A 27,005-nucleotide genomic window follows, 5' to 3' on the forward strand; every position below is an offset into this window, starting at 1 on the left:
TTAGCTAATGTCTGCCTTTACAAATTTAAAAGGCAGGCATGATTTTTTTCTGTACACTTTTGTTGTGTTTTTGGCTTTGGGCCTTTAACATAGGTATTTTTTGTTTGTTTTTAATTTCCACATATTACCATTTTTTAAAGGTGGGAATAGTTAGGCATTTATTTTTTGCTTCTATATTTTTTTAACCACTTACATCGTACTGCGTTACTACCTAGCATGTACATGTTTTTAACAAAATGTAAAAAAATTTAAAATATATTGTACGTAACTCAGTAATTTATAGGTATTACCGTGGCATTGCATAGATTTTGTTTTACACACCTATATTGTACTGTACTGTATTTGTGAAATATTGTGTATTGCGGTGTATTTTGTTTACGTATTTCTTAAATATTTGAAGGTACCACCGTACTATTTATATAGTTCCTAGGTTGTACCATGGGACTCCATAATATTTAAAAAAATATCTAGAAACATAAAAATTAGGTTTCCCTACCTATTGCCACTCAAATTAAGTGGTAGTAGGTAGAGAACAAATATGAAACCTAATACTTAACCTGTATTTAAGGCCCTAAGCCAGAACACTAGGAAAGTGGCCTTAATATAACATGGCTGCCTGCAATTTTTGTAAGACATTCATTATCCAATCAGATAATTGTCATCAGACTTGTCATCAATAGATATTATGGTACTACCTCGAAACTACAGTGACAGCAGATTTCACTAAGTTTAAAATGTTAATAACTCTATGTTGGAACTGGGGTCACCAGTTTCCCGAGGGTAGCATGGCACGAGCAGGTAGGCATCCGAAAGCTTATGTGTAAAGCGACCATACAGCACACGCAACCACTGAGACAGTAAAAATGGGCACGCAATGAGTGACACCACTCCAGTGAGTATGTGTAAAAGTTAAATAACTTTAATATATAGAGCAGAGTCAGGGTAATCAAAAGTTCATAGTATCAATAACGTATTAGTTTTCCTTCAGAATACATGTTTTCAAACTTTGTAATAAATACTAGATGAATAAATATGCAATATAAGATAAATATTAAATATTAGATAATATTAATTAATAGCTAATCACAGGCCTGACCTCCGCCTTGCTCCTTGTCAGCACCTGTAAGAAATACATTAAGAAGACAACCAAATGACATTGCATCTCATTGGTTCTGCAGGCATTTTACCCACTTCTCACCAAGCAAGGGTGAGCATTGCACAGCAGTAAACATGTAAATAAATAACTGTAGGCTTCCAATAAATGTGGCACCAAACGGGGGAAAACATTCCATTAAGATTAAACATCCCTTTTTGCAAGATTTACCATTTTAAGAATCACCCCGAACAGGAATGAGTATTTCCTAGACTAGGGCTACGCATTTCATAAGCTATAATACATTTCTGTAGACCAGAAAGAATATTCTCCTTAAGCAGATGAAGAACTTCCTATGTAGCCAACGTAAAACATTTCATTAGGCCAGAATTTCCTATCTCATCAGGTAGGAGTAAACATATCCTTTAATCAGGGTAGTCTTTCTTCAGGTAAAAAGAATAAACAGTTCCTTAGGCAGAAGTTAGAACATTTCATCTAGAATCAAACCACCTTTATGGAAACAGTAACTGACCCCTATGCAGGACTAAACATCTCAGTAGGATAAAACCAACCCTTCCCTTAGGCAACGGTAAACCTTTAGGGATCAGGCAACATTTCACTATGCATTAATAAGCGCCCCATTAAATAAGGCAAAAATACTTAATTAATCTCTTCGAGCCAGCATAGGCATTTTCGTGTAGCAGGAATGAGCAATGCCTTGAATAGGGATAGAACATTTAAACAAATGTAAAACATTTCATTAGCTGCAGCATTAGATTGATATAACTTTCCCTTTATCAGGGGTAAAACATTTTATCAAGAGCACCTATCTCCTTATGTATATAGAAACATTACTTTCAGTCATAATGACCCATTCCCCAGGCAAGAGTAATCTGGATATTGATCAGGGCCTAGCAGTAGCCTGCGAGGAGCTAATCCCCAACCAGGGGCTACTTTTACGATCAAAATTGACTCTAAAGGCTCGGTCCTCATTCTCGCCCAGTTCATGGGCCTTCTTTAACTAGAATAGGGCCAACGGGGCCCACAACAGTCTTGTCCCCAGGGGAGGGGTGAACTCGGGCCCTCTACGGCCTTCCACCCTCCTCCCCGGGGTTACCTCAATCTTCGGCCCATCGGGGCCCTTGCGGAGATTCTCCGGCGTGTGTAGGGGGCCGGTCCGGGCCTTCCCTGGGGCTGTGCCGGCAGGTGGGGGCTACTCGGGGCCTTCGTTGCAGCGGTGAAGGCCCCGCGCTGTCTACAGACAAGCCCCGGTCCTCCCAATGGCTCCGGGGGCCGGGGATCACTAGATGCAGGCCGGGGCGAGGCGCACCCGCAGCCGCCAATGACAGGGCGGCCTGCGCGGTCACGGATTCAAGGCCCAAACACAGCGTGGCGGGGCGGAGGCTGTGACGCGCCCCCGTCACGTGATGCCGGACTCCGGCTTCAGGCCTCTTGCGGCCTGACAGGATTTCGTGGCAGCCTACCTCAGGCACCGGGGGCCGCCGCGGGGATTCCTCACTCTTGGGCCGGATGACGGCCCCTCCCCCGCTCACTCTTCCGGGCCTGGCACGGCCCGCGGCACACCGCGGCAGTCCTCTCCTGGCATAGGGGGGCCGCCGGGGGCAAATGACGCCAGTGTCGGCGCCTCTACAAGGCAGCGCCGGTGAGTCCCCCACTCTCAGGCAGCGCTTCGCGGGCAAGTACAGCACTCGGGGCACAGCGCGCAAAGACTTCGGCGCTTGACAATTACAGCGCTAGGAATGCCACAGCACCCCTGACAGTGCAGCGCTTGAGGGGAAAACCCAGCGCTCTTCTGGCACAGCAGTTCTGGGGTCGACAGTGCTGGCAGTTCAGAAAGCTGTGATAAATTAGGCAGTTCAGTGGGTTAGCGCTAGGCAGAGATAGCGCTTAGCAGTCGCTTCAGGGTTTCTCAAGGCAGCAACCTCTTCCAGCACCTCAGCGCTCCTCACAGGGACAGGAGGAGAGCGCTGGGTAAGCAGGGCAGACAGCACAATCAGCGCAGGGATCCAGCGTTTAGTAGAGATAGCGCCTGGGCATTCAACAGGTTACAGGCTACAGCGCTTGGACAGCTTCTTTAATAGCGCTTCAGGTCCTCCATGCCAGGGCACAAAGCAGAGCAGCACTCGGCCATTCCAGCGCTTGGGTAGTTTCAGCAATAGCGCTTCACAGGTATTTTATTTCAGTGGGAGGCAGTTCACAGTTCAAATAGGACAGGCCCCATGACAGTGGCAAACCAGCAAAAGGGGGTTCCCAGGTGGCGTCAGGGAGCGCAGGGAGTGATACAGCGCCAATACCTGATTGATTTCACAAAAGTCCTGTGGTGGTTTGGTTTCTTCTTGGCGCTTTATATTTCTGCGCCCTTGTAAATAGCAGTCTCTGGGTTCCTTGAAGGGGGGAATTGTTGGAGTTGATGGCTGATATCAAGTCTCCTCAGCCAGTTCCCTTCAAGTGGTCCCGGGGTTCCCCTCCCGCCGGGCCAGGTCAAGTTCAGGGTCCCTCAACACTTGATAGGCAGCACCTAGGCCCTGTCACTACCAGTGTCATAGGTCCCTGTCTAGGCCCCACTGCCTAAAACTCCTGCGTAGGTTCTCCCCCAGGTCTGTGCTCCCTCAGTCTGACAGGAAAGTTTCCCTCCCTTTCCTTTTATAGTGCCAGTTGTCAGTTGGCAATGGCAGTGGGTGTCACCTCACCTGTTCCAGAAGGTTCCAGGAGGTTCTAGGAGGTTCCACCATTCTGGCTATGGGCAGGCTGGCAGGCTAATATTGATACATTGTTTGAAGGATTCCAGCCAGCTCCTGGCTACTAGAATGCGTCCACAAGGACCGCGCTGCAGTAGCAGGGGTCAGCGGCAGCCATGTTAGGGGAAGAGGACACCTGCACCTTAACCTTAGTTTGACATTACACAGGGCATCTCCACTACACAAGGCCTATACCCTTTTATTACAATGGGGGACATCCTAAATTAGGGGAGCAAGAAGCGAAAAATTTCTGGGAAAAGGGCCAAGTCCCACACTCTAAAAATACTTACCCTTTTTGATGCCACCAGAAAAAGAATCCTCTGCACACCATAATCTTCAGTTTTAGGGTCCCCTTTTAAGTTTGCACTTCATTGATGACTCTCCACAAAACTTTTCATCATCCACTAATGTACAATGACGAATTGTGCTGGAAAGTTTCGTGGAGATTCGTCAAATGGGGGCAAGATTATTAAGCGGCAAAATACAAGGAATTCCTACACCTGGCTACCCTAACTATAACTACAGAGTAGCTACAGTGATTAAGTGGCATTGAACTTAAGAACGCTTTATTGAATTCTGATTGTCCGCAAGGAAACATGGTTAGAGCCATCAGCGTTCAATCAATTAATCAGTGCATTGTGTAATTCGTAGACTTTGTTCGCTCCAGTAAACCAATTAAATTAATTCACCACTTGGACAATGGTTTCTTTCCCATATCCTCTAAGGATGTTAGACATCGGTGGTAGATTAGTGATGACATATTATCCCTAGAGAAAAAAGTGTAATTTTTTATACACTTTGCTTTACCACCTCATGATTCTCCATAGGATTTCGCATTTCCTCAAGCTGCATTTCCACCTTACTGTGGAAAATGGTCTGGTTCATTCTGGGCTGCATTATACGAATAGTTACCGTCTTGGACCACTAGATATATCAACTATGTGGATTCCACAGTGACCATCTCGCTCCAAATCCTTTTAGACACTGTCTCCAGTCCTGCATCTTTTACCACAAATCATTGTTTTCATGTGAGTTATTTAAATTAGTTCACAGAAAGCACAACAAGACTACAGCACTTAGAATACATTAGTTCATGATATGAACAGCTAGAACTGCTGTGTCCATATGACCTAGAGGGATGTGGTCAACCTAACTCCACGAGGTTGATTGCATGACATCCTTGAGTGTTTGTGAACACACTTAAGACTTGTGAGTTTATGGGCATTCACAAAGTCCTTTCGGATCTTTTCCCACCCTGAAAATGGTTGGAGATTTACTCTAGCAGAGGGATAGAGTAATTCCATTTCGAGGGTGGGAAGAGGAACAGAGCAAGACAAACTATGTTGGGGTATCAGAAAGGGGCTTTACCAGTGAAAAAAAAAGAAGCACATTTTTTATTTAAACCCTGTATATACCTACCCATATGGTATTAGAAAATGTCATAACATTACCGGTAGTATGCCTGGAGAGCTGCACCTGGGCCAGCTGTCCAAGTGTACTCCTGGGAGTGTTTGCAAGTTCTCAAAATTCACAGGAATACATCAAAAGGGGTACATTTGTGGCTTTGCTCTGTGAACCGGTTTACAATATTGAAGTGATTGAAGCAAATATTTCTTTCCCATACTGTAATATGTCACCGTTAAACCACATTTTGTTTTTATCTATGATTCCACATGTTTATGTTTATAATGTAGATTTCTTATGTCTCTTGTGATTCAGGGTCTTCTTTCTAAGATCTCGGACATTTTACTGTGCAGATGGACTTGTAGAAACTGCTGTCAGAAGTGCTATGAGTGTAGTTGTTGCCAGTCAAGTGAAGATGAGGTGGAAATATTGGGGCCCTTTCCTGCTCAGACTCCGCCATGGCTGTAAGTGAAGCTTTGTATTTCAAATAAACGTTTCAGGTGGTCTAGCATATGTAAGAAAGAACCCAGTATCACTACTTCACTGTTTATGACTTTAAAGTGATCAATATTATGACAGTTTGTGGCAAAGCCAGTAGGTCTGGATTTAATGTGCTAACCTGTAGAAACTCCGTCTAGGCACATTCATACCAGTCAGATTGAAGACATGTAGCCTGTCTTTATTTAATGCCATTTCATGTTTATTACATTGGTGTTTGTGTAATTATGTGAAATGGAGGTTTGAAATCAAGTGGGCTTTCATTGTACTTATTATATCTGTTCTATTACATAGAAAGAAATTAAGGACATTGACGTAGGATCACTTGTTACACAAGCTTCATTTTCCACAAGAACTAAACAAAAAGAGGATTGTAATCAAGGCAATGGAGATTTCAATAACCACCAACTTTCATTCATATAAAAAAGGAAATGGGATAGCAAGGGAGTCTAATACAGCCCCACTTGCCATACACTTAAGAAAAGAAAAAGAATGCTGGATGCCGCAGCACTGATGAGATGTTGCCAGTAGGGAAGGGGGGGGTTAAGAGGAGCAGGGAAGAACAAACAAGGAAAAGAGAGAGAGAGAAAGAGAGAGAGAGAGAGAGCGATATGGCAATGGGGGAGAAATGAAGAGGTAGAGGTATGGGAAAGAGGAGGTGTGGGAAGTGTAGTGTCTTGCAAATATGTATAGCGGGACCCTTCTGATCCCTGTTGTATTCTGTAGAAGGATGACATATTGTTTGGGTATGTCTGGGTGTGGTCATTAAGGATCACTACGCAACACGTTTACTTAGTTTACAGTTGCACTCTTAAGAATAAAGACATGTACTACAGTGCTCCATGTGTCATTTGCCTGATACCAGGATGGGGAGGGCGCTACAGGAGGAAGGAATACAGAGTTGTATAGGTAAAGAAATGAGAAGTGGCATGCAGGTGATAGAGGAAGGGTTATGGGAAGGAAATAAAGAGAGTGGCTGAAAAGAAAAATGAAAAGGGACAGAGACAGAGATGGGAAAAAGAGGGATAGGAGGGAGGGACAAGAGGGTGGTGTGGTTGGGAGGAATGAGGAGCGAGACACATGGGAGAGTGAGAGGGATGGAAGAGAGAAAGGAGGAGCAGATACAAGAGGGCTGGGAATGAGCAGCAAGGAGCCAACAACTATATATCGCTAACCAACGTCTTCCAGTATGATAACAATTGAGTGAGGTATTGGGAGTTGGCCATGGATGATTTGCATGTATTTTCTAATTGAGATGCATAAATGATTCTATGTCTTTGGAAACTTTCTTCTACACAGGCTGTGTTCAAATTTTCAAAAGTTAAACATTCTAATTATGTGTGCGCCCCATACCCTAGATTAGTTCCACCAAAGTATTCGGGATTTCCTTAATCTAGGAGTATGTCTCTCAAAGTATAACAGCTGATGGTCCTACAATTTAATATCCCTTAATTTAGGTCACCATTCAAGTACAGACATTCAGATTATTATTTGTTATTTGGCAAAAGTAAGGAAACATTGGGGTACAAATATTTTGATATGTCTAGGAGCTAGGCATGCATGGGTATTTTATTTTAAATCTATTTTAAATCTGAGAGGAGCGACAACATTCAACCATTCAGTTGATAGCATGACACCAGTTGGCAGGGAGGCAGGTGAAATATTTTATGTGTTTTAAAATTCGGCTGAAATGTCACAAACAAAACATATCTATGAGTCTTGTTTGTTTTGTGATTACTTTTATTAATTAACAATTTCATTTCATGATTATATCTCATACACATGGTACTGGAGTTGATTTTAAGCCAGTGAAGTTCTTTCAAGAGAGCTGTGTTTTTATCCCTTATGTTTATTTTAGGTTGTCCTGATTATTGCCTTACAGATTGGTATATGGATATAAACGTGTATGCGTATGCGCATGTGTGTATGCATGCATACACATGGAATCAAGGAATGTTGGTGCACTCCTAGCAAGTTAAAAGTGCATCTGGGCTGAGTTGAATTTATATCAGCATATACAATTAAGTATTGTGTGGGTTAGTGTGGTTGTGTCTTGGTGGTGAATGCCATTTTAAGTATGGTGAAATGGAAACCAACAATGTGCTATACCTGTTGTTAGACTTGGTCCTCTGCAGGGCCACCCCCAAACCTTTTGCCTTCACCGCTCCTATTTTTCCTGGATTCGTTTTTGTTAGCTTTAGGGCACTGTGGACTCTACCACTGCTAACCAGGGCTAAAGTGCTTCTTGGGCTCTCTCCCTAACACATGGTAAGATTGGATACACCTGTTTGGCATATATAATTTACATTTAAATCTCTTGTATAGTGGTATACCATATACCCAGGGCCTGTAAATTAAATTCTTCTAGTCTGCCTACAGCACTGATTGCACCATCCACGTAAGTAGCCCCTTAAAACATGTCCTGAGTCAGCCACTTGAGTATGAATGCAGTATTAAGCTGCTAATTCGACTTGGCAATAAAACCACCTTGCCAAGCTTCTTTAAAGTCCCCTTTTATTGCATACGCTTCACCCCTAAGGTAGGCCCTAGGTAGCCCATAGGGCAGCGTGCATTTTAATTAAACGGTTGGTAATGTAATTTTATGTTTTAAATGTCCTGGTATTGAAAAACTCATACCTTTGTTTTTCACTACATTGAGGTCTACCTCTTCCATACAATAACATTGGGTTGCCTTATTACATTTAATAAGTGCTAAAGTTTGACTGGAAACAGGTTAGCATTTCATGTTTAGTGTCTGAGAAATTAAAATAAAAAAAATTAATTAATGGTAAAGTCAGATTTCAAGTTACAGTTTTGAAAATGCTACTTTTAGAAAGTTGCCATTTTCTGCCTTAAACTATTTGGTGCCTGCAGCCTACCTTGGGTCACATGACTGAGTATAGTTGGCAGCTGGACTTTGTTTAATGCCCCCAGCCAAGACACAATAGAGGGATTAGATGTGCCAGGCTAGGCTGTCAACTAACAGGACGTGGGGTCGGGGCTGGACACAGCTCCACTTGCAACTGAATAGGCTTTGCTCTTACTTCCCACAAAGAACTTTTCAACCCCTGCATTGTTTATGCGGCCATATTGGAGCCAGGGCAGGGGAGTGAGGAAACTTCAAGAACTTCAAAGGGAATTCTCTTGAAACTTCTCCTACTTAAAAAAGGCACCATGTATAAAAAGGAGACCTCAAACCCGCTCTTCATGTCACTATCTGTACCTGCGGAAGGACTGTCAGAGGACTGCTGCTGCTGTGGCCTGCTGTATTCTCCACAAGACAGTGTTGCTGCACCTGCAAGGAATGCTTTGCTGCCTATACTCTGCCTTGACCCTCAGAAACCTACTCTGCTGCTTGTGCTCTGTTTCATCACTTGCACCCAGAGCTACCAGAGTGAAGCCAATGACTAGTTTGCTGGCCTCCTGTTCAGAGCCCCAGGGACAGAAAAGGCTCCCTCCATCATGAACTCATACCTGGACCCAGCCTGAGTGAGTTCTAACCCCCCAAGTAGTGCCCCTCTAATGTTGGACCCTCTGTGGTGGAGCTAAAGGGGCCCAGTTAGACAAAATCCCAAACTTTGGGCTTAGAACATTTTTGACTAAAAACTGCTCTGAGAAGTAAGCAAAGACCGGAGCCAACCTGCTTGTCTCCCCGCCCTAGGTGCATCACCAGCTGGCCTGACTTAATGGCAGCTCCTGCTACGGTCTTCTCCATAGCAGCAAATCCTGCTCAGTGGTCCTTCGCCAAAGGGGTATCTGGATTCAGAGAAATTCTTGTCAGCTACAGGCTCCTGCCCTGTCCCGCTGGAGATTTTGGCTTCCAAAAAGTAACTATGTTCAATCGTAGATATCTTCATCACAACTTCGTCCAGCGGCTCCCCAACAACTACACTCCCTCCATGGACACTGCCTGCAGCCGTGCTTCACTGTATTTTACCATCTCAGAATATTTTCTTTAGAATTTCTTCTAGGTCTGAAGGTAAGCATTTACTTGGCCCAAGCAACTATTTATATCCGAACCATTCTCTATACTGGTCAGATCTATTTTTCCACTTTTATCCAGTCTCGCACGACTAGATGTCCGCGGATGGTGCTTTGATCTTTTAGGCGCTAGATTTTCCAGAAAAATTACAAAAAATCATACAACAGGTTCTACTGATTATTTATGTCATTTTGGTCATGATTTATTTATTAAATTCTGCTCTATTTTTCTAACTTCGTGTGGGATTTTTCTTGCGTTGTGTTTTCCCTTTATTACTATTTGTGTGCTGCATAAATACTTTAATAAACAAAAATTGGTTCTATCGGGTTACTGATTACTTCTGCTAGCGCATTAAGTGTCGCATATGTCAATTTTGTAATACCAAACATATCTCAAATGCCTAACACAGGAAACATTTTTACAAACAATAAGGCACATGACTCAAATTGCTGTCTACTGTGTAAGTTTTATCAAAATTATTTCATTCATTTATATATTTTACACATATAATCACAGCTGTCAACACAAGTGAAATATTGCAAATAAGTGGTGGCCAAGTGACATTGGTGCTCAGTGCTCAGTGGTGTGCAATATATACATGGTGGTGAAAATTATGTACATGTGGGTAATGGGACAGATAATATAGGGAAATGCAATGATTCTGCCAGCTGATGATGAATTATTCTGTGTTTGGGCAGAGCCTTGGACGATCTGAGCCTAGTGTGATCATCGACGTTTCAACCCAATATATGCTTCTTTCGGTATTCAAGATCGGGTCTTCATCAGGACGGAACGGGGTGGGGAGGGGTTAGGGACAATCTACAATTTAGAAAAGCAGTGTTAGATGTTATACATCTGGCAGAGATACGTATTGACAATGCATGTGGTGATGAAACTCACCCTAAAAGGACCAGAGTAAATCCTGTAACGAGACCTGGTGGCGGAATCAACTGCGGCCCAGGTGGTGATAGTCTACAAAGTAGAAAGGCATGTGTATTATAACTGTAGGATGTGCAAGCGTCACATAAAACCACCCAGAAAGTGGTGCAAAGTCCCTTCCGGAGGAGGGGAGATGATAAAAAGCACATCTCAAGCATCAAGGAGGTGCCGGTGACCCGATGACTGGTGCCGCGTGCCCGCTCTAACAAGACAGATGGGAGTGCGTGCCACAGTACAGTCAAACTCGTGTTACGGTCAATCTATGTGTGTATTAGCTGGCAATGTACAGTCAAACTGGTGTTGAGGTCAGAGAGCAACCTAAGCGTGGAGTAGAATTACTATTACGAGACCATGCCATTGCGCTTGGTGCGGCCGCCAGTCAGCTACTACTCGAATAGCTGCAGCACATACCAGTGCAATGCGCCTAAAGTGGGGCTCGGGCGCTGCGCATACGATGGGTCAAGGTGAGTTGGTTACTAGCTAGCATGCGCCAACTAGGCAGCTAAGTCATGGATGCGGGTGAGATAACAGTAACGAGACTGCTAGACAGCTCGAGAGGCGGCAGCGAGTAAAAGTGCTTTGCGACTATTGGGGGAATGGGCCGCTGCGCCTTGCATCCACCGAGTCAAAGTGAAATGGCACCCAGAGTGGGGTTTTAGCTACCGCGCGCCTGCTAAGCCGGTTGGACGTGGAATGCGTTTGCAATTCCTGTAGGAAGAGCGCTAGAGAGCCACCGCTCATGCAGCGGCAACACATGACAATTCTATTGTGGGACTGCGCCATCTAAGAACTTGTACTGGTGCACATAGCAACTAATGAGTCAAAGTGAAATGACACACAGAGTGGGGTTCTGGCTACAGCGTGTCTGCTAAGCCGGTTGGACGTGGAATGCGAGTGCAATTACTGTAGGAAGAGTGCTAGAGGGCCACTGCTTGCGCTGTGGCAGCACATGACAATTCTATCGTGGGACTGCACCATCTAAGAACTTGTACGAGTGCAGATAGCAACTAATGAGGCCTCTTGTGAGACATGGACCAACGCGCATATCCGCTCACCTTGAAAAAATGGAAGTCGGTCATTCAAAGCTGGAAGTCGGTGTACAGGCATGCGTCCTGTAACACCGCTGCAGTGTCAGTAGCCGATTTAGCAAATAGGGGGTTCTTTTATGAGCTTGGTGGATGTGAGGACGTGCACGCCGCGTTCGTTGCTGACAGCAGCTGGATGTTGTGCGCTCCGGTTGTGTGGTCTACCTAATCGAAAGCGATGTGTTACATCGCTCTTTCAAGTATCAGTGTTTCTAGTCTGTAACATACAGAGGTGAAACCGGGTGCCATGATGCAAATCAATAATGTAAAAATCATGAGCTTGTGGCATATTGTGGGATGAGGCCATGAATGCGAAGTTTAGATATTAAGTTGTGGTGACATTTTCAACATCTACAAGGCATTATTGCTAATTGGGCATGACGGTGATCCATGGAGTTCGTACCTGAGTTTGAATGCATATATGTATTCAATTTTAAGTAGGTGACACATTTGAATCATATATACAGTATTCACGCCCAATGCTGATTAGGCATGAAAGTGATACATGGGATATTATACATGAACACAACACAAATACACATGACCGGTGTCCGGCCATGAGTATTGTATATTGGTAGACACTTAATACATATATACGATGATGAGGACACATGTGCAAAGGTAAATCCATTGTGATTGAAGCTTACAATGTTGTTAAATTGGATATTATGCATGAACACAATGCATCTGTACATGACTAGTGCCTATCTATGAGTATTGTATATTGGTAGACACTTTAAGCACATATACAATGATAAGGTCACATATGCAATGGTAATTCATTATGATTATAGCTAACAATGATGCTGGAGAGTACTCTAACAGCCCAATGTTAATCTAGGCAAAAAGGTGATACATGGGGTATTGTGAGTACATGACTGGTGCGTGTCCATAAGTATTGTACACTAGTTAGGGAGCATATTGGCAGATACTTGGTACACATATTCAATGATTAGGTGACAACAGTGAATACATTGTAGTGCTTAAATAGATGTATAATGAATACCACCCTTACTGTGTAGAATATTGGGTTATGTACCCATTGGTGCCCTCTGCTATATAAACCAACATTGAGAAACACTAAAGTTGGCCCATCTGTTTTGCGGTCTCCTCATGTTCATTGAGGCCATCAGCCACTGAGTTAAGGGAGTGAATCCATCTGCATTCTTTGAAATAAGGGATGTGGAAATGGACCTTCCCCTCGGGTGGGGGCACATTTTCTCAACTACTCTCCATCTGATGCTCTCTGGAGGCTTATCGTTAGTGGTGAAGTGTTCCACTAGGGGGGCTCCCTGAACCTTGCATCCTATTCTGCTCATGTGTTGGAGTATCCTGGCCATCACCTTCTGGGTGGTCTGTCCTACATACACTGAGTTACATGGACAACAGATGATATAGACCACATTCATACTGTTGCAGTTGGAGAATTATGTTAGTTTGTATGTCTGATTTTTGTGTGTGAAGGCAGCCCCTTCAATAGTCAGTGGGCACGCTTTGCATTGCCCACATTTGTAATGTCCAATTATAGGCGGAAGGCCCAGTTGACTTCTGAGGTCCTGTTGTTTGGGTGGCTCGAGGTACGCTTTAACTACATTGTCTTTGATATTCCTTCCTCTCTTGAAGGCAAATAACAGACTTTCGGTGATGTTTAGTTCATTGGCGACCAAGTTCCAATACTTCTTGACGATTTTCGTTATACCATTACTTTTGGAGTTGAATGTGGTTACGCACACAATGTTTTCAGTCTTGGTCTTCTTTTCTTTAGTTTGTAGTAGTTGATCACGTGGGCAATACCAAGCGCTCTTCCCTGCCCGTTTCAGTAGTCCAATCGGGTAGTCTTGTTCTCTTATGCGTTTTGTCAAGATGTCAGTTTACTTGAAAAAGTCAACTCTCCGTGTACTATTCCTCCTCAACCTGAGGTATTGTCCATAGGGTAGGTTGTCCCTCAGGTTGCGCGGATGGTGTGATTCGCATTTTAGTACTGTGTTCCTTTCAGTTGGGTTACGGTATAGGTCACAGTATATGAGACCATCATCAACTCTGAACGTAAGATCCAAGAAGTCAATGGCTTCATTGTTGTAGGACATAGTGAATTGGATGTTCATTGCTCTGTTGTTGATCCATGTTCCAAACTCTTTGAGCTCGTCTTCTGTGCCCCATAAATACTTTAGACATTGCCTCTAAGTTAAGCCTGGCTGATTTGTGTGTCAAGCTGCCAGAGGGTTAAGCAAAGGTTAATTTAGGACTATTTGTGATTCATCCTGATGGGAACTGTGGCTGTTGCATGAATAGGGGACACCCCCCTTCAACCAACAACAGGATTTCTCAGACTTGAGCTATGTTGGATACATAAGCTGCATACTGTCTAAGGGGTTCTAGGATGTAATTAGATAGGGTTATTTACAATAATTTCACAACCTTTGTTTCTTTTAGATAAGAAGATTTCAGGAAACACCATACTATCTAATTGATTTCTATGTACTCCTTTGGTATCCTTTCATACCTATTAGGTATGAGTAGATATGAGTGTGAATGGATTAGACATTCCAATTTGTTATTTGAAACCATAAGGTGATGGTCATTTGCATATGAACTAATTTTATATTATTTTAAAGTATATGTTTTCATTATATGTTAACATTCAACATTAAATGTACTTTAAAGAATTTTACTGTAATGCTTAAGTGCTGAGAGTTGGATGATTTTGTTTAGTTGTTTTCTTCTTTTGACACAGGTATAATGTTCTCTTTATAAACTATATGGTTTTCTAAGACTCATGAATGTAAAAATGATGGCCCTACCCTTTATGTATGTATTTTTGAATAGGTTAAATGAACTAGGGGGACATATTGTACACATTACATTATTGCTCTATTGTTCTTGAAAATATAGCTCATCTCTTGATAAAAGGCAAAGTATGCAATATCACCCTTTTAGAAATTCTGAATGTGTACGAGTATTTTGGGTCTGGACGTGCAGCTGTTTGTAAAGCAAATCCAATAGCATGCATTATATGTTTGTGTTAACATCCTATTTTCCCACGGCCATTATACATGAATTTGGTCTTATGTCTGTTGTCCACTTGATAATTAGAGAGCTGTACACTACAAAAAAAACTACATTCTGATTGGGTCTTAGCTTTTCATTATCTGCCCATAAGATGCATAGCTAGTACCTGAGAGAAGACAGTATCAATCCACATATCGCCATATCTTGTTCCCATAGCAGCTCCCTGTGAATACCTGTGTTCTAATTAAAAACTATATGTTGCTCTATCTCACAGAATGTGAGACACGGGGAGACATAGTGCTAGAGAAAACATCTTTAGAATCATTCACTTTCTTAAGCAGAAATTTGAAGATGTACTTAAAATGTTTCTTATCTCTGCTGCTACAAATGCCTGAAATAAACAAGCCTCCGAAAACATTCCTTTCTGTATGTGTGCACTAAAGGTTTAAAATGTGAAGATTATAAAGTTCATGAGAGTTTCTAATGCGTGCTAAAATGGTAGCCTAATTTATCTGTCTGATTTATAATGTTACTTATTTTAAAACATGTTAAATTGATTAACTTTGATTGTAGCCATTTATAAATTGAATACAGAACCTTTTTCTAAATAAAAAAATAAATATTTAAGTGTATTGCATAATTTTCTTATGTTAAACTCATAATAAAAATGAATTTGAAGCCAGTGCACATTCATCCAAGGAGATGCAACTACTGTGAAACGGAGATGGGAAAAAATAAAAAGGAAAAATAAGTGTCCAAATAGCAAACCATATGCAGGGAGACATTAGTCATAAGAGTATTAATCTATTCATTATAAAGTGAAGTCTGCCCAAATATCTTCCGGCTGCTCTAAAAAACATTTGCATACATTTAAGTGGAAGATTAAAAAAAAACACTTAATTTTCTATCAAAAAGGTTACTATTATAAATTTCAAGAGGTTTTAACTGACAGTGAGCATGGATAGACTAAAGAAATAGATGGCTAAAAGGGGATGCTGGGCTTAGATTGAAATCGCACATTAATTAAGCTTAGATTATGTTGACATATGTTATGCCTTTCTTTCTTTGTCTTTATTCGAGCTTCCAAAGGCAGATAATAAAAATACACAAAAAAGATCATACAATAAAAGTAGAAATATTAAAAACCTTTACAATAGAAATCGTTGATAACTTCTGCACGAAAGAATGAAAGTGCTTAGATCTTAGTTCAGCAACTTTAAGTTGAGAATAGCAGCATATTATACAAATAAACTCACATCCCACAGCAACAGCTTTAAGGTATTTAAAGTGCATAGGTCAAAATTCAATGTCATTATAAAAGACCAACAATTCATAGTACAAATACATAAATATATATATATATATATATATATATATATATATATATATATATATATATATATATATATATATATATATATATATATTTGTATATACATACACTATTATTAAAACAGCATACACCATCTTTGTGCTAAGACGCTCTTCAGAAAACGAGTAACTGAATAACATGTATCACAATCGTTGAGTTGCAATAAAAAAGTAGAGCAGCTTTGCACTTAGAGAATTTATATCTACGCAACAAAGGTAATAAAAACCTCCTTGTAAATGGCAAATAGTAGCGACAGAAAAATATAAAATGCAATAGAGGTTGGCTGGATTGCTCATCACATGTGCAAATACCGATGATTGCTGAAGTGTATTGGCCTAACGGAAAACATACTAGACAACGAATAGAGCCTAGCCTGAATCTAGCGAATAATGTTATCCCGTACACATTTGTCACATATAGTAAATAAGGGTTAATATTACAATATTCTCTAACCAGGGGTTTGGCCACTTCTGTTAATTTCCTGGTGGCCTGTCTATGCTTAATAAAGGTGTCCTGGACCCGGTATTTATCCTTTTTAATAATGGTCTCAGGGTGCTCAAACAAATGTACACAACCAAGAGCTAGGAAGCAGTCTTTTATATATTTTAACCAGGGAATTGCCAAGCCACAAGCGCAAGACAAGCAATCTCTAATGACTGCCCGATTGAGCTCAGCTTCCTTGTTAGCCCATATTGAGCACCAGTGAACCAAAGGGACAGCACTGATAGTATCCTGCACATATTTCATACCTCGCTCCTGGTACAGGGAAAAATGGGGGTTCGAAGGGGGTACACCTAATAACTGGGAGCAGAATCTATTCTCCTCCGTCTGCATAACACCAACATCTTTGCACCCCCAATACTCATACCATACGTTAGAATGGGCAAGCATTTCTGAGTGTATATCTCCAAAATTGGTGCAATAGATGTTTTGCCAATGAACATGGCGAGTGGAGAAGTGGTGTCTACTGCTCGAGTATAGTGAATTATACTATTTTTGATACAAGTTGACCAAATGCACGTATGAAAATGAGCTTTCATTGTCTACATTTTTGCCATAATATTTAAGGTGCAGATTTTTGTATTTCTAGGGCCACATACCATTGTGAATGTTTTCGTAAGATTAGTCTCCAGTTCCAAGTCTCTCATAAATGTGAGGTAGCTAGAAATCAGGCTCTTAATGCCATTGGCCGTCCTCGCCCAGAGAACTGTGTCATCTGCGTAAAGGAGCGCAGGCACTGCCTTTTGCTCAACATAAGGAACGTCTGCCCTAACAGATACCAATGTTCTATTCAAATTATTTGTATAAAGTAGAAGAGGATCGGGGCGAGGACGCATCCCTGATGCACCCCACTCTCAACTCTGTAATGTTCAGTGCATTCACTAGCATTGCCAAATCTTTCGGATGCTGTGAGATCATAGCGTAAGAGTCTTAAGAATGAGACCAATCCCCCATCGACACCCATGCTCTCTAGAATAGACCACAGGTTAGATCTACATATATAATCAAAAGCGCTCGAAAAGCCCATAAACGCCAGGTGTGTAGAGACACCCTTGGCATATTTGTATTTGGCCACAATTAGATGCCAATTGAGGCACTGTTCAATAGTCCCAAGGCCCTTTCTGAACCTATTCTGCTTTGGGGAGAGTATATTATTTTTGTGTATCCAGACAAGAAGGCAGTCCAAAACCACTCTCCCAATCATTTTAGCTGTGGAGTCTAGAAGAGATATCGGGCGATAACATTTTACATCATGCACATTACCTTTTTTAAAGATAGGGACAATTGTTGAGGTGCGCCACGACAGAGACACAGCTGAGCAACAAGTGGAATTGAATACACAGGTGAGCACAGGGGTCCTCCCTGGTCCCATAGCCTTCTTACACTGGCTGTCAACAATCGCTTTAAGCACCTCTTCCTCTCTAAAATCAAGTTTTGGACAAGAGGAATTAGCCATCTGCACTTCTTCAATGGCTCTATTGTCAGAGGCATACATCCCAGAGAAATGCGCCAGCCAAGCCTCTGCCGTAATATGAACCGTTACTTTATCTTGGGATGTCGAAGGAGATAAAACTGACTGCGCAGCCTTGCAGAAGGCTTGAGAATCTTTAGGTTGGCAGGCTGCCACTATAGTCTCCCATTTCTCCTTCATGGCCAATTTCCTTTTCTTTAGTGCCAGTTGATAAGCCTTTCTGCTGGCTATAATTACACACTGGTCTCTAGGAAATTGCTTTAAAGCCCAACACAGAGATTAATTTGTCACTCTACACTCTTTATCAAATCAAGATTTTGTATGGGGGAGTGGCTGATCAATGGGTCTAGTTAAAATCCCTTTAATCCGCTTTAAAAGGTCAATAAAATAGTTTAATATAAAAGCTGGATGAGATGACATATTTCCAATTTACAGGAGTTCACCAATACTGTACTATTGCAGGCAATTTGAGACATGATATGCTTCAGATTTGCAGTGCACCAAGCTACTCTGCTCCCTGCATTCTTAACAGTTGGAACTTGGGGAAGCATAGACTTAAGCTTATTGCGCTTTGTGAGGCCGCTAGTTGCACTGCAATGGGATTATGGTCGCTATAGATCTGTTCAAGTACCTCACTACTAATAATAGTTGATGGCATACTCTGGGAGGTAAGGACATAATCTATTATCTTCCAGTCACCACTCCTTATAAAGGTTGGTATTTCCAAACAAGCAGAATTAGGGGCCTTGTTGGCTAGATAGCGCTCGGCCAGCAGTGAAAACAGAACATGACCCCTAGAATTCATGGCGTTATGATCAGCTTCTCGGGCAAGTGGATAAAAAATAGTTGGTGATAAAAGTGGGCAATTGCCCTAGTTTGGCGTTAAAGTCACCTGCCGCCAGCAGGTTAATGGAGCATTCTGCCCAAGCCTTCTTTTCTACTAATAAATTAATTACAGAGAATAAACCCCAAAAATTACAGCCGCCCTAGCTAGAAAAAGTATTATAAAAATGTACCATATAAACCCTATAATTACCATTCCAACAAAGGCAAAAAGCATGTGCCTACCCCTGATCTAAAAGAAGAGGTGAAATAGAGCAACCAATATTAACTTTGAACCAGGCTGACAGACCCCCTTTAGCTCGTCCAGCTGGTGACGGTACCGCTGGCAAGCTAAAACACTTATATCCATTAAATGCTACCTCTGTCAATTCCCAAGATTCCTGCATAAAAACGATATCATAATCTAGAATAAGGGATTTCCAACCTTTAAATGAGACATTTGAAGCTAAGCCAGCAACATTCCAGCGTAAAAAGTGTATACAAGGGTGATGTTCACCACCTTCTGCCACAGGTACTCTCACTTCAGACCCTTCCTGCAATTTTGGAAGATTGTTATGGGCTAGCTCCCTCTCCAAGATACCATGGCTTGATAGTGGGGAGAATAGACAAGTGAACCCCGGGGTCTCAATGCTAACCACACCTCCATTCTCCAAGGCACTGGTACAATTGCTCTTCTTGCTATACCTTCAATCATTGTCCTCCAGCCCTGCCAACACCACAAATCGCTTTTTCAGGGGAACTAACGGGTGTAAAGAAGATCTAAAGAATTCTCGCTTCGGTGCCATTGGCCCACCTGAACCAAGGGTAGAAGTTGCCAGATGCCTACAAAAGAAACCATGTGGCAAGATCTTAACACGACTTGTTTTAATCATTCTGGCCCTTGCTAGAACCATCATTTAATTTACAACATTGGGGTTTCAAAAGTTAATGACTATATCATCACCATTATACTGCTTGCCCATCCCATGGATCTCCCCATGTGTCTTGCAAACAGGATCTCTTTTGAAAAATCCCATTAGCCAGACGCAGTGATGTTCAACTAGCTTATGATTTTGTTCATAAGGTCCCTTGTAGATTACGAGCAATGGGCAAGAAGGCTGGGAACATTAGCTAAAATGATTACATAGGGAGATGACGCAGGAAAAAGGTTGATCACAGGGTGGGGGACCAAACGGGGATAACATCTTTCTGACTGTTTGGCAGCCTGCTTAACTGTTGAGGCTTGCTCTTCATTGCTCTGAGGAGCTCTGTTCAGTTCTAAACTAGTAACATGGGCAAAGACTCGGTTGTTAGCAGCCCTTTCGCCCCGTGATTGAAGGTCTAAGTTGATATAATCAAAGAGTCAGAGATGACTGAGGGGCCCACTGGAGAGCACTGGGTTTCCTGGGAGCGAGTAGTTGCCCTGGTGAAAGATGACTTTGCCAGTTTAGCCTCAATGTGTGCAAGGCGATCGATGATAGAGTGCAATTTAGTATCCAAGAAGTCACCTGTGTGGTTACTCAAGTGCTTCCAGGATTCTTCTGAGATGGCAGTTGGAGGCATGGGCTCTTCCTCATTACAAGACTTCTTGCGGGGCCCAGGTTTAGCCTTAATTACTCGTGGTTTATTTTTTAGTTTTCACAGCTTTCTTCCTACGTTTGGCTTTTGGCCCAGTCTGTAAGTCAGAATCTTGGTCTGGGCCCAACATACAAGTTGGATTGAGCTCATTTGCTTGTCCTTTTGCTGGTACTTGAGATTCTCCATCTGGACCAACCAGCATGTCGTTATTAATTTGACATTTATCCCCAGAGTAAACATCTGCACTTAGACCAACTAGTAGATTTGTCACAGGAGTGCTAGGTATCCTCAGAAAAGAAAGCTCAGGGGAGCCTGCAGAGGCATGATAGTTGACCTGGATAGAGGGTGGGGCTGGGGAAAAATCCTCAGTAGTGAGTGAAAGACGTCGCTCCACCAATCTAATTTTTAAGGAGGCCATATCAACAGCCCATGTCAAATAATTATCGATTAAGGGGCGAGTATGTGGTGGTGGAGCTCCAGTAATGCCCTTACTTTTTCACATATTCATATAAACAACAGCAAATCAATTAGAATACAGAGAAAAGGAGGAAACCCAAAATGGCAAAACAAATCAAACATATAGAGGACACAGTATTTCTGTGGGTATGTCCTCTTCCAGCGGACCCAAACGCAAGACTAAAGACGGGTGGCCCAGCCCAGCCTATTCCTGGCTATGACATGCTAAGACAGGCCCGGACTTTGCACAGGCATGCCCTGCGCGTGTCCTGCGCTGCAGGATGCCTCTCGTGTGTTTATGGCGCACCGGTACATGGTTACGGCAATGCGGCTCTCCTCTGGCTGAAACAGCAGCAGGAGCTCTAGTCCCCAGTAAGGCTGGTGCTGCAATGCAACAAGGGTTATGTCATTTATGACTAGAAAGCCCATACTTCCTTCTCATATTTTTTAACTAGAAGTTTTCATATCAGCATAAATACCTAAGTGCTCACTTACTTCAGTCTGCCTTATAGGACAGACCTTAACCACTTCGCTGCTAGGCCTTCCCCCCATGCATACCCTTTTTTTAGCTACTTGGGGTAGTTCGCACTTCGGCCCCTATAACTGTTTGTCCACACACCAGGTATCCATGCTAAATTTGCGTCCTTTTCTTCCAATATCTTGAGGATTCTAAAGATACTCAGGGTTTGCTGATTCCCCTGGAGTGAACCGAGAAATTGGCCAAAATGAAACAATTTTTTGGGGGGGGAATGGTAAAAAAGTGCTGCAGAAGAAAGCGTCTGGTTTTTCCCTGCAAAAGATATCAACAAGGGGTTTGTGGTGCTAAAATCACCATATTTCCAACTTTCAGGAACAGGCAGACTTTTGTCCAAAAACCAAAATTTCTACACAGTTTTGGCATTTTACTTGGACATAGTCTACTTTTCCTATATTTTATTAGCTTTCAGCCTCCTTCCAGTTACTGGTAGTAATGGGTATGAAAGCAATAATGGATCCTAGAAAACTTTACATTTCTGAAAAGTAGACAAAATTCTGAATTCGGCAAAGGGTCATTTGTGTAGCTCCTTCAAGGTTTTTCTATAGAAACTAGCAATTGAAATAAAAAATATTGAAATTGAGCTAAAAAAACAGCAATTATTGCCAATGTTTTCACTTGTAACTTCATCTAAATATGGCAGATTTTTTAAAGCAATATACTGTTATATCTGCAGGACCCTTCTAGTTGTGGGGATAATAGGACTTGTAGGTTCACCAAGAACCAGAGGTACCCAGAGCCAATAACTGAGCTGCGTCTTACAATAGTTTTTCATTGTGTACCGCGTATATAGCAATTCATTTGGTAAAATATAAAGAATGAAAAATAGGTACCAACCTATAAATTTCCAAAATGGGAACAAAATATAGAGTTTAGAAGCAGTGGTTATTTGCATATCTCTGAAATTGTGGGTACCCATACAAGCATGTGAATTAGAGGAACTTTTTCAAAATGACATTTGGAAGGCAAAAATGCAAAGAAAGTCAATTGATAATAAAACGTGTTGTGCTATTTTGTGTTTCGCTAAGTCTCCTGATAAAAATGGTACCTAACTTGTGTGGGTAGGCCTAGTGCCTGCAACAGGAAACGACCCATCACGCTACGTGGACACATCCTATTTTTCCTTTAAAAATTATCAATTACAAAAAGACCTTGCTTTGCGAGGCAGTCACCTGCGTTTTTGATGCTGGGCTGGGCAGCCATCAAGGGAAACCTACCAATCCCAGACATTACTGAAAACTAGACACCCCCGGGAAACCAGGGAGGTGTGACTTGCGTGGATGCCCCAACGTTTTCCTACGCAGAATCCCCTGTAAACCTAAAATTTACCTGAAAAAAACAATGTGATTTTCTTTAGCTAAATATGAGGTTTGCAGGGGATTATGGGTATGGAAACATTGGGGGATCCACGCAAGCCATACCTTCCTGAACTCCCTGCGCTGTCTAGTTTTCAGAAATGTCTGGATTTGGTAGGTTTCCCTTTATCGACGTCGAGCGCGGGGCCAAAATTACGGGTGGCCCCCTTGCAAAACCTGGTAGTTTTGCGATAGATCATTTTGATGCTCCTCAATAGGTTTTGGGCCCCTCCCTGCTATGGGTTCTTGGCCCATCCACACAAGTGATGTACCCTTTTTATCCGGAGACCAGGGGGAATGCTGGGTTTAGGAAATTTGTGTCAGCCCCATGATCCCACAACTTTCCCACACAGAAATGTGCGAAAATGTGATTTTTTTTCAGCTAAATCCGAGGTTTGTAGGGTATTCTGGGTAAGAAAACTATGGGGGATCCACGCAAGCCACACTTCCTTAGACTCCCCAAGATGCCTAGCTTTCATAAATGTCTGGGTTTGGTAGGTTTCCCTATATGGCCGCTGAGCCTGTGATTAAAAACAAATGCCCCCTATCACAAAACGACCTGGTTTTGCAAGGGGGCATCTGCGTTTTAGGTACTGGGTTTGGTGGCCATCTAGCCAAACCTACCATTCCCAGACATTTATTAAATGTAGACACCCAGGGGAGTCCAGGGAAGTTTGGCTTGCGTAGATCCCCCAACGTTTTCTTACCCAGAATCCCCTACAAACCTCAAATTTTGCTAAAAAATTACATTTGTCACACATTTCTGTGTGGAAAAGTTGTGGAATCACTGGGTTGTCACAAAATATCTACATCTCATCGTTCAGCTCGATCTCCTGAGTAAAATGATACCTCACTTGTGCGGGTGGGTCAGGGGCCTGTGACTGGGAAGGGCCAAAAACATAGGGATTGAGGGGATAGCACAGCAAGCTCTAAGCGCTATATGTTTTTTTATAGGCATTTTTAGGCACACTCTGCATTAGACACCAACACATGTGAGATATCATTTTTGTCGGCAGACCAAGGGGAATGCTGAGTGGTAGGACATTTGTGCCGGCATGGTGATCCCAGGCAGAAATGTGAGGAAAATATGTTTTTTAGCTACATTTGAGGTTTGCAGGGGATTCAGGGTAGGAAAACATTGGGGGATCCACGCAAGCCATACCTTGCTAAACTTCCCCTGGTATCTAGTTTTTAGAAATGCCTGGGTTTTGTAGGCTTCCCTAGATGCCCGTCGAGCCCAAGACCAAACACGCAGGTGGCCTCCTTGCAAAACCAGGTAATTTTATGATAGATCATTTTGATGTCTCACAATAAGTTTTGGACCCTTGCCCACTGCGGGTACTTGGCCCACCCACACAAGTGAGGTACCATTTTTATCGGGAGACCTGGAGGAACACTAGGTGGTAGGAAATTTGTGTCAGCCCAGTGATCCCACAACTTTCCCGCACAGAAATGTGAAAAAAATGTGAATTTGTCAGCTAAATTTGAGGTTTGACGGGGTAGGAAAACGTTGGGGGATCCATGTAAGCCACACCTTCCTGCACTTCTTAGGGTGTCTAGATTTCTGAAATGTCTGGGTTTGGTAGATGCCCACCAAGCCCTGGACCAAAAACGCAAGTGACTCCCTCGCATAACCAAGTCTTTTTTTGATCGACAATTGTGAAGTCTCCACAGTACGTTTTGGGCAATTTCCTGTCACGGGCACTAGGCCTTACCACACAAGTGAGGTACCATTTTTATTGGGAGACTTGGGGGAATGCAGGTGTGGTGGAAGTTTGTTGCTCCCGACAGATTCTAAAACTTTCCATCCCAAAAATGTGAGGAAATTGTGTTTCTTTTTACAAAGTTTGAAGTTTGCAAGAGATTCTGGGTAAGAGAACCTGGTAAGAGCCACACAAGTCATCACCCTATCCTGGCTTACCCTGGGTATATAGTTTGCAAAAAGGGACAGGTTTACTAGGTTTCCTAAGGTGCCGGCAGAGCTAGGGTGCAAAAGGCACAGCTAGGCACATTGTGAAAAAAGGGTCAGTTTTGAGTGGAAAATGTGATGTGTCCATGTTGCGTTTTGTGACGTTTCCTGTCGCGGGCACTAGGCCTTCCCACACAAGTGAGGTACTATTTTTAGCGGGACACTTGTGGGAATGCTGGGTGGGTGGAAGTTTGTGGTTCCCCACAGATGCCAGAACTTTCCATCACAGAAATGTGAGGAAAATGTGTTTGTTTTTTTACAAGGTTTGAGGTTTGCAAGGGATTTTGGGTAAGAGAACCTGGTGAGAGGCACACAAGTTACTCCATCCTAGATTCCCCTGGGTGTCTAGTTTTAAAAAATGTACAGGCTTGCTAAGTTTCCCTAGGTGCCGGTTGAGCTAGAGCCCAAAATACACAGTTAGTCACATTGCGTAAAAAGGGTCAGGTTTCTGTGGAGACATGTGGTGTCCACGTTGCCTTTTTGGGGACGTTTCCAATTACAGGTACTAGGCCTACCCACACAAGTGAGGTATCATTTTGATTGGGAGACTTTGGCGAATGCGAGTGGTTGGATGTTTGTGGATCCACGCAGATTCCAGAACTTTCCATCACAGAAATATGAAGATTTTTTTTTTTACAGAAATGGAAGTTTGCAAGGGATTCTGGGTAACATAACCTGGTGAGAGCCACACAAGTCACCCCATCTGTGATTCCCCTGCGTGTCTAGTTTGCAAAAAATGTACAGGTTTGCTAGGTTTCCCTAGGTGCCGGCAAAATCCACAGCTAGGCACATTGCAAAAGAATGGTCAGTGCTTAGTGACCTTTCTGCCGCGGGGGGGGGCCAGATCAGGGGCTATTGCCCTGATATGCCCTTACGGGTGGCATAAAGACATTGACCATTTGTTTGGGGGGTTGGGGCCATTGGCATGCCCATTCTGGGCAGCCCCACCCCTACGTATTAAAAAAACAGCATAATTCCTGCCGCCTTGTGGGCTCTCTGCGCCCCCAGGAGGCAGATCAGGGTCTAATACCTCAAGTGCATCCTGGAGGGGGCAGAAAGACTGGGGGTATGAAGGCTGTGCCATTTTTGGGGAGCGGTGGGGACATTGGCATGTCCATTCTGGGCAGCCCCCAACCTTGAACTTTGAAAAAAAAAACGGGTGTCTAGAGGGCTTTCTACCCCTTGAGGGGGCAGATCAGGGTCTATTGCCTCCATCTACCTCCTCGGGGGCAGAAAGACTGGCATTTTTTAGTGGGGTGGGGGCTTTGGCATGCAGATTCTGGGCAGCCCCCACCCCTGAACTTTGAAAAAAAAGAATCCCTGGTGCCTAGTGGGCTTTCTGCTATTGCGCCCATCTGCCTCAGGGGGAGGCAGAAAGACTTTGGCATTTTTGGAGGGTGGGGGCACTGGCGTGCCCTTTCTGGATGGCCTCCACCCCTGAACTATAAAAAAAAAAAATCCTTGGTGTGGTGTCTAGGCTGCATTCTGCCGCCCATGGGGGAAGAAAGACTGAATACACCCATTTTGAAATGGGGAGCAAAGGCCCTTGCTCAAGGGGCCACTCCCCCCTTCCTGGCGTCTGGTGGTTGGATCCCTGCTTGGGGCTCACCCTCATACAGTGATCCCCAATCAGGGATCATCTAGGTAGGGGTACCATTGCAAATGGGAGATGTTTCCCTTTCCACTGATATTTGTCCCCTGTGTTTCAGAGCTCGGGGCTGAGAGAGTCACACGAGCACCGAAACTGTGAAATTGAAGCTAAGTTTCATGTTCAATGTAATGACGTCAGCGTGCCATATGTGTGATTGTCATTACATTGAAAACAAACAAAATGCCTCAGGAGGTTAGGGAAGCTCTTTCCACCTCCTGAGGCAAAAAAAGAAAATCCCTCTGCTCTTTACAGCAGAGGGATTTCATGCTAGTGTGCACATGACAGAATGGTTCCATCATGAGCACACAAGCACTGGTGCTCATGACGGAACCATTCTGTCATGAGCACCGAAGGGTTTAAAGTCACCCGCTCTTATTCCAGTAAAATTGTGTTCAGAAGGCCTCATCTTAGACTTTTTTCCTGGGTATTGGTCTGAAATGTGTTTTAATATAAAATGTTAGTGCTCTAGTTGCTCATTAGAAATTTGTGGTGAGGCTGAATAGAACACGAGGGAGTCAACTGGCAG

General features: G+C 42.9%; 1 protein-coding gene across 2 annotated transcripts in view; it reads left to right on the top strand.

The window, feature by feature from the left end:
- SYT17 (synaptotagmin 17) overlaps positions 1-27,005 on the top strand; it is a 567,544-nt gene that overhangs the window by 89,112 nt on the left and 451,427 nt on the right. For both annotated transcript variants that reach the window (XM_078665248.1, XM_078665249.1), the window contains one exon: positions 5,572-5,720. In XM_078665248.1, coding sequence (XP_078521374.1) covers positions 5,572-5,720 — 149 coding nt within the window. The remainder of the gene's footprint in view (positions 1-5,571; positions 5,721-27,005) is intronic.

The sequence above is a fragment of the Lissotriton helveticus genome, chromosome 10 (assembly GCF_964261635.1).
Source record: "Lissotriton helveticus chromosome 10, aLisHel1.1, whole genome shotgun sequence".
Classification (NCBI taxonomy): Eukaryota; Metazoa; Chordata; class Amphibia; order Caudata; family Salamandridae; genus Lissotriton; species Lissotriton helveticus.